Raw genomic sequence first — 13,541 nt, forward strand, 5'->3', positions numbered from 1 at the left:
GGGGACTTTTCCGTTACAGCAAGATGCATCAGGTCAATTACCTTGGTAGTGTTGTCGCGTGCCTCCCGGCCCGGGACAAAACCAACCTGGTCTGAATGAACTAATGCAGGAAGAAGAATCTTCAGTGTGATCGCAATGAGTTTGGCAAATAGTTTAATATCTTTATTCAGTAGGGAGATAGGCCTATAGCTGGAGCACAGGGCCGGGTCCTTACTGTCCTTATGGATAACCGCAACATGGACTTCAAGGGACTGGGATGAAAAACCTATCTTATCAGATACTGAGTTAAAAGCCAAGAACGAAACCGTATAGCCATCGTGGCCTGGGCTTTTACCAGTAGGGGTGTTTTTTAGAGCTTCTTCCAATTCCTCCAATGTGAATGGGCTGTCTAACCAGTCTCTATCCTCGTCGGAGATAGAGGGAAAACTAACATTGCGGAGATAATTAGATACAGTCTCCTGAAAAGCAGCAACCTCTGCGGGAGAGCCCAAGGATGAAAGGATATACAGCTTCGAATAGTAAGACTGAAATGCTGATGCAATCTCTGGGGTCAATCTACAATCTCTACCAGTCCCATCCTTGACCACCTCTATAAACATCTTTATATTTTTGTTATGAAAAAGAGTAATAGATACTGTATCTTTGTTAGGTTATTTTTCAATATATTACTAAGAGTACTCTAAAGGAGTACTCAAAACAAGTTTCCTTCCCCTCAACCCTGCAGCCTCCTGATCCCTAGTAGAAAATTCACAGTTTATTAAATTTGTTTAAAAGCTAACTCTTAATAATATTAATAATAAATGATTCTATGTACTTTAACTTATTTTGAGAACTTTTCGTTATTGAAATAGAACGTCTGCCTGAAATCACCTGTTGATACGTAACAAACACTGTGGGGCTTATGTAATAGGTTGCGAGCTGCAGCCGCTGCGGGAACCCCTGCAAATCTTCCCATATTTTTAAAGCAGCAACCTGTTTGGTTTTGCCTATAAAAAGATTGCCGCTTTAAAAATATGGTAAGGCTCGCAGGAGTAACCGCAGTGGCTGCAGCTTGCGACTTATCACTTATATTGGGCCTGATTCTGAGTTGGATGCAGCGGCAAGGTCAGACGCAGTAAAGCAATGTTTTACATATGTACATGCATCTGAGTTGCACTGCACAAATGTCCCAATGGTGTTCATACAGAGACGCAGTACAGATTTTAATGTACAATCTCTGAAATATATTGCTGTCCTGGGAGGTAAGGTTAGGTGTGGCTCTACAGACGTGTTGCGGACATGTTGCTGAAAGCAACTGTGTACAGAACGCTCAACCGCTCACCCAGAAGGCCATTCTCAGATGGAGAAACTACAGCTGCCATGGGCAGGTGCAAGTTTCAATAGTGCAAACGATTGTGCGTCCAAGCATTATTTCAGCATCTATGGACACTGACGATAGGTGTCTCAGTCCTTGCACATTCAGATGCACGGATGTACACCAGGGAAGCAGCATCAGCATAAAGGCGCAGCCGAGACTGTAGCAAAGTACCTAAGAAGAGCCACGACTGGGTCCAACTCAGAATCACCCCCATTATGTGAATCCTTTACCATGTGTAGTACCTTATGTAACCATGGAAACGACTAGCGCACTGTATTTATGATTAGGTAATAATGTAATCCTACTGTCGACCCCTACACTTGTCGGATTCATTGGACCCTCAGCTTGACATAGACATATATATATATATATATATATATATATATACATACAGTATGCAGAATGATAGGCTCACATAACAGATGGATTTACTTTGCAAAACAAGAAAAGAACATTATAAAGGTTTGCTATGTATTGGAAAATTAATGTAATTACCATAAAGTAATTAGACTAATAATGCCAGTTACTGTATGTGTATGCTACATGAATAATTATTTCTTATAATGACATCTTTACAATATACTCATGCATAAAAATAAGTATAATTACTATACTGTATGTAAAGTACAATAATTAGGAATAGCCTGCAGACATTTTGTGTTATATTCCTTAACTGAAAAATGCAGTTGTACATCTAGATTTATTTCATTTTGGTTAATTTTTTATACACTGGTCACACAGTGAAGAACTTCTTACATTTAACTTAATTAATTCAATTCTGGACTGTGCAGACGTATACCTGAATGCCTATTTTTGTTTAACTATTTATGTATGTATTTAGTTGAGTTTATGATCTGTACCTTTTGATTTGACTATTTATGTATGTATTTAGTTGATTTTATGATCTGTACCTTTTGATTTTCAGAATCTCTGTACACTAGGCCAAAATAATCCTTTTCCAGTAGGTTTAAATGTTCACACACTTTATCAAAGAGAACGTGACCTCGGGACCGTTTCTGTGGAAAGAAAAAGAAAACTAATTAGACTTTACATCCATTTTGATTCTCCAATATTTTATTTATTCGAAACTCATAGTAATGCTAAAATAATAGATGTAGGTGGCAACTTATCAAAACTAGTGCACAAATAAATTCTTGTCTTGCCCTTAACCACCAATAGTTTTTCTTTATTAGCAGCAATGTCCATAAGGTATCGGCATTCTGACCTTTTCTCCTACACCTTGCGGCCAACAACATCGCAGATATTTTTTGTACACCATAGAATGCGCAGGAAACTCTGCGATGTTGGGTTACAGTAGTAAGTGCTGATGTGTGCAGATGCGCATTGCGACACCACATCAGCTCTAAAATGGGCCTCTGATTCATATGGAAAGGTGAATCAATATTTCATATAATATATTTAGAGACAGGTCAAACTATATTTATTCAGATATCACTGAATTGTAGTTAGATATCCCTTCACTGCTGAGGATTATAGGGCAAATGTAATATTTTTCTATGTTTTAGAAGAAAACAGGGTTATTCCCGCTTCTCTAAAATGAAGAGGTAGGGTGTGGAGAAATCATTGATTTCTCCAGCAGTGCCTTTGCCCTCTGTTAATAACTCCACCGTCATAGCCAGCACTTCGTTTAGGGATTTTCGTTGCTTGTCACCTAAGGGAAAGAAAAAAAACCTGCAACACCAGCCACAATAGCTAGCGACCTGGCTTGCACACTCACTACCACCAGCAGCCACAGCAAGTAAAGGAGATGCAGGGGAAAGAGGAGGTGGGGGACAGAAAACATGGAGGGGAGAGAGAAGTAAACCAATAATGAGGTAAGAAAAGCACAGAAGCAGTAGTAATAATGGGAAAGGGGTAGGAATAGAGGAAGGCAGAATAGGATGAGGAATAGGGGACGATGGGAGAAAAAATAGGTGGAAATGGGAGGAATAGGGGGAAGAATAGAGGGAGATGAAAGGACAAGGAAGACATATGGGAAGCTGGGGGAAGAGACAGGAAAAATACCCTAGCGACTAGCCAAATGATGGCTCCTAAACACTAGTTCTAATATATTGGCACACATGATGGCTGAATGGCCACCTCTTCCACACCTTTAACACTGCAGTGCTGCGTCTCTACCAGCAGTTAGTGTTGAATCTTATAGTCTATGAGGGTTATTCAATATGGGAGCGAAAAGTCCGTGCTGGACTTTTCGCTCCACATCGGAGATTTTCCTGGGATGAAGTATCGGGCGCGCGCCCGCTTTATTCCCGTATTCAATATAAAACCTACGAAAACGGGAAGGTGCAAAGTGGGATCTGCGTAAAAACACGAAATTTTCCTGGAATAAATTGTAGGACCCCCCTAAAGTTGTAAAAACATGGGGGATCACTATGGGTACCCCCGTTTTAGCCTGCAAATGAAAGTCGGGGATTTAAATAGCCGCAGCTGGTGTTTTTTCCCCACATTGAAGAAGTGATGCAGAAGAGCACTTAGGTTATTTTTTTAATTTTTTTAAGTGGTCCCATCAAATTTGGGGTACATGAAAATGGATACTAGCATATTTTTATGTCCCTAAAGTAAGTTTTTAAAAATTTTGCAAATATGCACCTGCCGCTAATAGCCTATTCTAGAAAACACCTGCCGCATACTTGCAGAATAGCCCTGAACCTATTTCCCTATTTTTAAACACTTTTTTCCCATTTTTTTTTTCACACCAATTTTTTAATTCATTTTTTGGGGTGTCCCTATTTTTTTTGACACAGTTATTTTTAAAATGTCATTCCCAGGGGTGCAGGCTATTTTTTTTAAACCTGCACCCCTAAACCCCAATTCTGCACTTTTTTTCGCCACCTATTCAGTGGTGAAAAGTTATCCCCGTTTTTTTTCAAAGACTTTTCGAACCTGCGAAAAGTCTATGAAATTGAATACGGTGTAAAACCAAAACCTCCGAAAATGAGGTCATCGGTGCGAAAACATCACAAAAACTGAGTTTTCGCTCCATATTGAATACCCCTATATGTGTTTCCTGCTGCTGTAAATCCTATTTTACCTGAGCTACTGTATATTATCACTCTTCATAAGCATAGAGGGCCTGATGCAGAGTTGTAAGTAAATTGGATTATATACTATATTGACGAACAAAAACAAGCATGGGAAAAGTGTATACAGTATACGTCCATATGCAGAGCTGAACATATTTAAATTTGTGGCCGCATCTGTGTGTAGCATATGTGCCTGGTGTACTGCTAGTCATCATTATCTTCAGTGCGCACAAAATAGACACATTCAAAAAGTGTGTATTTTTGTTTACACCCAGGTCTGTATAGCCGCTATAAACTTTGCCTACGTGAGAGCTTTTCATCACAACCCAGACTCTTTAGTCGTGGGTGTAAATGCGTACATTTAGGGATGTAGTAAAAATGTAGACATTGAATTTTTTTTTTGACAGAGTCAAAATGTTAACAGTTACAATTACGCAGTCCAAATGTCAAGAGTTAAAATATAGACCAATCAGAAGGTCAACAACCAAAATGTAGACGAATGCAAAATGTCAACACAGTCATAATGTCAGCAGTACGTTACTTGACTATTTGCATGCTGCAACTTTGTTGTGATTATATAAGTTGAGGTTTGCTATAATGGACCTTGTTATCCTGGCTACCAATCCCTAGTATTCATTACACTTGTTTATTTGTCTATATTACATAATATTATAATGTTACTAATGTTTATGCTGCTTTGCTGTGAGGTCAGTAACCTGACTGATTGTTTGCCATATCTGGGCATCATTTCTGAACTGATACGTTTACTTTTTGACTATTGTTCTTAGTTGCAAAACATTTAGGGCCTGATTCAGAGGTGCGCGCTAATGCCCTGATTCAGACCTGCTCGCTAAGCCACGATCGCTCGTTTCCAAAAGGGGCCGGGTATGCAAATTCAGTGATCGCATTGTGATGCCCTCTATGTGTTAGAGAGCGACGGCAGTGAGCATACACAGATGTATAAAGCCTCCCACCTTTCTTTCATAACACACGTCATCTCCAGAAAGTGTCTGTTTAATCGTTAACATCGAGAGCCATTGGAGCTGCACGCAGACCTTGAGATAGCCCCTACCCCACCGCAAGCAGTGCGATCAGTTCAGGCTCAAATACAACCAAGTGACGTGTTCAATGACGCTACTTTGCTAATTATGGATGCCAATTAAACTCCGTTTTGACGCCCAGACACGCCTGCATTCGCACAACCACTGCCCCGTTTACAAGCACCTTCCCCTGTCACCACCCACAAATGGCGCTGTCACTCAAAGTAGCGTCCAGTCTGTGTACTGCGAGCGCACGTTTCCCGGCCGCAGTGACTGGTTCGTACATGCATACTCTGATGCATACGCATGCGCAGATGTGCGATAATCGCCCCTAGCAAGCGAGCGCAGCTTAGCGACCGGGTCAGAATCAGGCCCTAGCTGTGTGTAATGCAGATATGCACACATCTGGCCAATGTTGGCTTTACACTGCGCATGCGCCCAATTTACACTGCACTTGTGCCCCGTTGGTTAACTCCAGAAGACGCAGAACGAATTTGGCCGGTAGAGGATACCAATGGGTGTTCCTGGGAGGTAACAGGGGGTTGGCAAGTCACACGCTGGCGTATTGTGGGCGGTTCGCTGACAGCAACTGTGTCTAAAGAAACAGTAGCGCTGGCAACAGGACGTCATGTTCAGACGGAGAAATTGCACCTGCCATAGGGCTGGTGCAATGTTCGATGTTGTAACCGTTGGTGCATCTAAAGATGCACCAATACGTATTAGCACCGCTGCCTCTGGGTGTCTCGGTAGGAACAGAGGGGTTTATGTATCAAGCAGTGAAAAGCGTGGAGAAGTGGACCAGTGGATAAGTTGCCCCTAGCAACCAATCAGCTCCTACCTATCATTTCAAAGTCTGTACTTGATAAATGCTACTTCAAAGCTGATTGGTTGCTATGGGCAACTTCTCCACTGGTCCACTTCTCCAGTATAATCTGCACCCTGAACTGTTGTATTTTGCATAACTAAACATTATATACAATTTATGTTGGAGTCCTGCCTTCTATGAATGAATATTGTATGTCTACTTTTTCTGGCATCCACTACATATAAATGACACACATACAGATGTGTCATCACTCGTCTTTGCTGCAGTCGTGCCAAACAGCCCCTCTCTGCATATCTGGTCCCGTGAGACTCTGCTAGCGCCAGCCATCTGCTTTTGCCAAAAATGCATCTTAAGGTGACACACCTGACATATATATTTGCAGATCGAGTGATCTGCAGATATATCTGCAGATGATGGTCGTTCATACACACTGGGCCTGATTCAGAGCCGGATGCTCTGAAAGAGCACTCGCTCCGAATCAGGGCGTTTTTTTTTTTTTGGTGTGGCCTCTGGGCCACTCGCATAGCTGTGGGTGACCACCCATAGCTGTTGCGAGCGGCAAGGTGATGTTCGCGATGGTCTCGACCATCACGACTTGCGGAGAGACCCTTGCGGTAGGGTCTCGTTCCCGCAAGCCCCAGTGAGCTTCTGGCTCTTAATAGAGCCGGAAGCTCACCACTGACATCACTCGTGATGTCATTGGGGCCGCTTCCAAACAGCAGGCGTTCCGTCAGGGAACACCTCCGTTTGGCCAGCCACACCCCTGCCCACCTCCAAAATGGTGCGAGCTGTCAATCAAAATCGTTAGCCGCCCCCTCTTGGTGCGAGACCCGGAGCGACGGAGCGCCTGTCGCTAGCCGGGTCTCGCCCATGAGCACGTTGGAACCGGCTCCAGCGTGCGCAGTGGCCAAACATCGACCCGCTCACGAGTGCATAGCGCTTGCGAGCGGGTCTGAATCAGGACCTCTGAACGGCCATCATCTGCAGGTCCCGGCGACCAGGGGGCGTGTCAGAGGCGTCCCGCCCCCCTCCTCGCGGATGCCGCTGTGTGTGTACAGGCGGTCTGCAGACATATCTGTCCATTGGCTGTGCAGTACAGCCAATGCGATATGTTGGTGAACGCCGACGTTCAACGACATATGGCGGGTACACACTGCCCGACGGGCAGCAGATACATTGGCCGATCAATTGATCGGCCAATGTATCTGTCAGTGTGTACCCAGCTTAAGTCACAATGTGATGCAAATAGGAAGCACCAGAAGACAGTGCTGATTAATTTGATATGCAACACTTGTACAGTATATCTGTCTGTGACTCAGGGGTCTATTTACTAAGCAGTGTTAGGAGACAGAGTGAAAAGTGATAAGAAAGTGATAAGGTGCCAGCCAATCAGCTCCCAATTGTCATTTTTGAAACACAGCCTGTGACATGACAGTTGGGAGCTGTCTCCTCTGTCTCCTAACACTGCTTAGTAAATAGACCCCTAAGTCTCTCAATCAGCATGTGAAGTCTCTCAATCAGCATGTGAAGTGCTATGATGCAGCAGCCGCAGCTTTTTTCCATGCCAAGTTCCATTTACAATCTCAGTCGCACACAGATATACAAGTGTCACATAGCAAATTACTCAGCAGTCTCCTGATGGTCATAGTCACACATCACATTGCGACTTAGATGCATTTTTGGCAAGAAAAGACGCCCAACATTAGCAGAGTTGCACGGGACCTGACGGCTCGCTCATGCCAGATATATCGCACTGCATGGCGTACTGAGGCTAAGGACACATCTGTACATGCGGAACTATTGCACTGTCTTGCTTTGCTGAAAATAAAGATACTATTAGATACACAAGAATCTAAAGATCTGGGCCACAGCAGAGAGGAACATTTTTAAAATGTAAGAATAAAAGTAGACTGTACACTTATATTTTTTTTATAGAAGTTGAAAATCTGCAGTTATCTGAATGGAGAAAAGTATGTAAGCAATTTTCCATCATTGAAGTGAGCTATTTGTTTGAACACACCTCTCAAGACTGAACAAACAATAGTACCATTCTGCAATTGTACACAAATCAGGAGCCTTTCCAATTGTAGAAAGCAGTGTAATTTAATACAAATTGTCTGTACCCAGCAACTACGGCTCGCTATTCTTACAATCAGATTGAACAAGACAATCATTGCAGAACCACAGGGAATTTATAGCAATTTAGTACTCTCCTTCTGACCAATCACTAAGCAGGGTTCAATGGCCCAGTTGACAGTACGCCTAGCACATGAAATTCCATCTGTTCCTAATTATAAAAGTTTATGAACTATCTCATGGCTCAAAGTAGGGGAAATAGGTTTTAGAAAGAAAGTAAATAGAGAACTAAAAGTGTGTAACCTAAAAAGAGTATGGTACCATTTTCCTGCTCTCCAGTTCTGCAGCAATTTGTATCACAGCAAGAAGTCATTTAACAGTATTCAATAATACGGTCCAAAGATATCTGCTGACAATTACATAAGGCATGGTGAGTCTTCCTGTGGAGAAGCAATGCAGTAAAAATAACCCAACACTCCTATTGTTATTGAACAGTTCTGTCCTTCATACAAGGCCATCAGTACAGAATGATGTTGTAATTATAGTAATTATGACTGTAAATCACAAGTGCTGTCAAGCTTTACATGTTATCCCCTTTGCCCGTCTTGTGCATAGAACTGGCTCACCCCTGAACCACATAACTGGTTCACCTCTATTTCTCTATGACAACCGATAGAGACAAATGTGTTTTTCTGACCTAGAAGTAAATGGGGCAAAAACAACCTCTGTATACTATAATTTCAGACCCAACTGTCAAACCCTTATTACATACAGTATATTACTCCATTGTATTCCTCACTTCAAAAGCCTGAAGGTGGTGCTCTTGCTATTGCAGTCTCTAGAATTAAAAAACAAAATTGGGATCTAAATTGTTTAATCTAATTTCTGATCAAATGAACTCATCTTATAAAGTGTCACTCCATCTGTTGCTGCATGATCCTTACATGTAACCTGAATGGACTGCATGTCTCGTTTTTGTTTCTTTCAGCTATGGATGTGAGCTTTATATATATGTTACAAACAATGAAGGAAAAAACTGCGCTCTGATATTAATGTTGGAACGTAGGGACAATACATATATTGTCCCTACGATTACTTCCACGTGACTACTGGTCGGAGGTCCAGACGGACGTCAGTATAGAGACAGATACTGACGCTAACTGCGGAGGGACAGTGTGCTGCAGCGCATCCAGCCGCGCCGGACGCAAATATTCCTGGCTTACCCCGCTGAACCACGCCGAGCCAGTTTAATCTCAGTCTCCTTTGACCATCAAGGGACGGCACGGTTTTATTCACAGGTATCCATCGTTTGTTCCTTATCATCTAAGTACCCAGCAGAACATTGTGTGACTCTTAACCGCTCATAAGGGTACTTATTTGTATTCTATATACAGACCTATTTCTGGAACATATGCTCAGCCTCTGTATTTACATCCGAGACTTTGTAATACTGATATATTGCTGGGGAGAGCTATCAATTAGCTATAGGCTACACTGTTGCCTTATATTATTGCAATTTGCTACAAGGGTTTATAGTCACCTTTATTTAGGGATATGGTGTAGCCACCACCTTATCTATTTTAGGAGATTGTGTTACAGATTATTGGAGCCTGATCAACTCCCTAATTTGTATGGTATATGTTTTCCTGCTTCCCACGTTTTACCTGAGCTAATTAGCAGTGGTCTATGTCATATATTTTTATGTGCTTATATATGTGTGTTTTTGTTTATTCTTTTAAGGTATTAAACTTTATTCATTTATATGTATATGTATGTCCCTACGTTCCAACATTAATATCAGAGCGCAGTTTTTCCTTGATTGTTTGTGCTTGTGAGGTTGGCAATCACCTCTATTATTACTGCTGCACTGATATTTGATTCTCTGGCTCATTAGCGCTGAGGTTTCTCTTGTGTGTTTATATATATGTTACTTTGAATTAAATACCCTGATGAAGCTGCCTTTTCCCATTTTGGACTGGAACAAAAGGCAATGAAACGATGCTGCAGAGGGAGGACTTATCACACTCATGGCCGGTGCTACCATTAGGCAACTGTCTTAAGGGCGCAAGCTCCCGAGGGGCGCTGATGAGGTGACTGACTTCACCTGCACAAAATTAAAGAGACATCCTTTTCCTACTTAGCACTGAGAGAAGAAGTGGATTATATAGACAGCTGCCGCACCTTTCCCCTCCTGTTCATATATAACATGCCTGTCTGGTTCAGCATTGCAGGCCAGTAGCAGTGTCTGTCCTTTTCCCCTCTCTGAAAGTACACAGGTGACCTGAGCTATTTATAATAATGTGTAGTATATTCAGCCCAAACTACAGTCAGACACTTTCTGGGGCTCGCACATCATGTAGAATAGTATTATTACAGAAGTTGCATTGAACATTGGATGGATCATGATTTCATTATCCCTCTAATATTCAGTATGAACTATGTTGCTGATGCAGTGTTGAATGGACACCTGTTTAGCATATGCTGTGTGAATTTGCACTGTGCAGAAAATGAGCATGCGCAAAAGCGTCTGCACAGTTATGTGCACTTTGGATCCTTACGACTAAAGAGGTGGGGTGTTTATGGCGGGGGGGTAAGGGACAGTGTGGGGGGAGGGGATATGCAGCGCTAGGCTGAATCTATGACTGGGGTGCCAAGAAACCTTGCACCGGCCCTGATCACACTCTATTTTTAGATCTGTTTGTGCCCTGAGTAAAAACGGGTATTTATAAGGGGAGCTGCAATATGAAATTAAAATGATATATGTTGCTACAAAAGGATATGGTTAGAGCAGAAATGACTCGGAATTGGTAAAAGACTTTCAATATATTAATTATATAAAATTCTTTTGAAACATGTAAATGTTGCATATAAATGCTAGAACAATGGGCGGAATGGGCTTGCACCTTCAGACGCACGGTTTGCGATTTACTGTGGGGGGGGGGGTGTCGCATTAGCCTGTGAAAGTAAATACAATACCGCGACTGTAGGGATAAGTGACCACAAAAGTGTCCAACTCAAAATCAGCCCTTATGTGGGGGAACTCTTCTAGATATACATTGTAACTATTTCTCTTTACACCTAGGTGGCTTGATGTCCGTGCCGGCACAGGTGTACAGCTGGTTATATGAACACGGCAGTAAAGTGGTAACATTAGCTTTCTCTCATCACAGGGACATACTCTAATCGTAACCTTTGTCATGGCACTTGGCCTAAAAAATAGCCCTGTTAATCTGTTCGACCATTTCCCCTTTTACAAACTTTTTCTTGAACTGGTAGGTGACTGTGATCTGAATTGTCTACATTAGCCTCACATACAGATGGTGCAATGGTTAGCATTACTGCCTTACAGCTCTGAGGTATTGGGTTCAACTCCTACCATGGTCCAAAATGTGTGGAGTTTGTATATTCTACCCGTGCTTGCATGGATTTCCTACAGGTACTCTGGTTTCCCCCAACAATCCAGCTCCACTGGGGCAGGGACTGATGGGAATGACTAAACATTCTCTGTAAAGAACTGCAGAATATATTTGCGCTTTATAAATGGAAATAAATATCTATAGCAGCAAAACATGGTGACCAAGTGCCCCGTGTCCAGCAGCAAGCATGCTGCTAAAGAATAACACCAGTATACACACAATTACTCCAATGTAGTGAATAATCACAAGAGTGCCCAACCCTAACCTCCCCCCGGGGGTGCCTAACCCTAACCCTCCTTTCCCCTATGCTAAGCCTAACCTCCCGGGGGGTGCCTAACCCCAAGTCCCCCCCAGGAACCCTAAACCTAACCCTCCCCCCCCGCGCGGCTGTCCGCGCCTGGCTTACCTTTGATCGGTAAGCCGGGTGTCGGGTAGGGAAAATTAAAGGCGTCGGGATTTTGACGCCTGTCATTTAACCCTTGCTGGGATTATAGTCGGGAAGCCAACGGTCGGGATTCCGTCCATCGGCTTCCCGACTACTTCCCTCAGTGGCTGCTTGGAAACTTCACTACCTTAGGGGCTTATCAAATCTTGGAGAGATATAAAGTGGAGAGAAAGTAAAACCAACCAACCAGCTTCTGTCATTTTACAAGCTGTGCTGAGAATGCCGACGTGCCGGCATCTTGACTGGTAAAAATACCGATACCAGCCGGCAAGTACCCTAACCCTATTTCTAAACCTAACCCTCCCCGCAGCCTAAACCTAACACTCCCCCCCGCAGCCTAAACATAACCCTCCCCCCGCAGCCTAACCCACCCCCTAGTGCCTAATCCTAACCTACCGCCTAGTGCCTAACCCTAACCCTCCCCCTAACCCCAATACTCACCGATGGGATGCTGGCGCCGGGATTCTGACTGATATCAGGATTCTGGCACTAGCATTCTGAGTGCCGGCATCCCTGACGGCCAAGGTGCCAACTACATCCCCCCCGTTATGCAGTGGTTAGTACCTACCAAAAGTGGTCCAAGACAGTACAGAGCAATAGGGTGATGGCCGTCCAAGGGAGCGAAGGCGAAGGGTCCGATCCCACAGAAGAGCTATTGTAGTACAAATTGCTGAAAAACGTAATGCTGGCTATGATAGAAAGGTGTCAGAACACAAAGTGCATTGGGGCTGCGTAGCCGCAGAACGGTCAGAATGCTCATGCTGACCCCTGTCCGCTGTTGACAGTGCCTACAGTGTGAGTATCACAACTGGACCTTGGAGCAATGAAAGAAGGTAGCCTGATGCAATGATTCATATTTTCTTGTGGACGGCCATGTCCGTGTGTGCTGTTTACCTGGAGAAGAGAGGGAACCAGGATGCACTATGGGGAGAATGCAAGCGGCAGAGGCAGTGTGATGCTCAGGGCAATGTTCTGCTGGGAAACCTTGGGTTCTGACAATCATGTGGATTTTACTTTGAAACGTACCACCTACCTATTGTTCCAGACCAAGTACATCCCTTCATGGCAACGGTATTCCCTGATGGCAGTGGCCTCTTTTAGCAGGATAATGTGCCCTGCCACACTGCAAACACTGTTCAGAAATGGTTTGAGGAATATGATAAAGAGTTCAAGGTGTTGACTTGGCCTCCAAATTCCTCAGATCTCAATCTGATTGAGCATCTGTGGGATATGCTGAAAAAGCAAGTCCAAGCCATGGAGGCCCCACCTTGCTGCTAACGTCTTGGGACCAAATTTCACAGTACACCTTCAGAGGTCTTGTGGAGTCCATGCATCAA

The 13,541-nt window shown here is 43.4% G+C and overlaps 1 protein-coding gene across 17 annotated transcripts in view; it reads right to left on the reverse strand.

The window, feature by feature from the left end:
* EPB41L3 (erythrocyte membrane protein band 4.1 like 3) overlaps nucleotides 1-13,541 on the reverse strand; it is a 311,810-nt gene that overhangs the window by 85,471 nt on the left and 212,798 nt on the right. For all 17 annotated transcript variants that reach the window (XM_088469653.1, XM_088469659.1, XM_088469657.1 and 14 more), the window contains exon 4: nucleotides 2,269-2,373. In XM_088469653.1, coding sequence (XP_088325779.1) covers nucleotides 2,269-2,373 — 105 coding nt within the window. The remainder of the gene's footprint in view (nucleotides 1-2,268; nucleotides 2,374-13,541) is intronic.

Source organism: Taudactylus pleione, unplaced genomic scaffold, assembly GCF_031769625.1.
Source record: "Taudactylus pleione unplaced genomic scaffold, aTauple2 ptg000093l, whole genome shotgun sequence".
Taxonomy (NCBI): domain Eukaryota; kingdom Metazoa; phylum Chordata; class Amphibia; order Anura; family Myobatrachidae; genus Taudactylus; species Taudactylus pleione.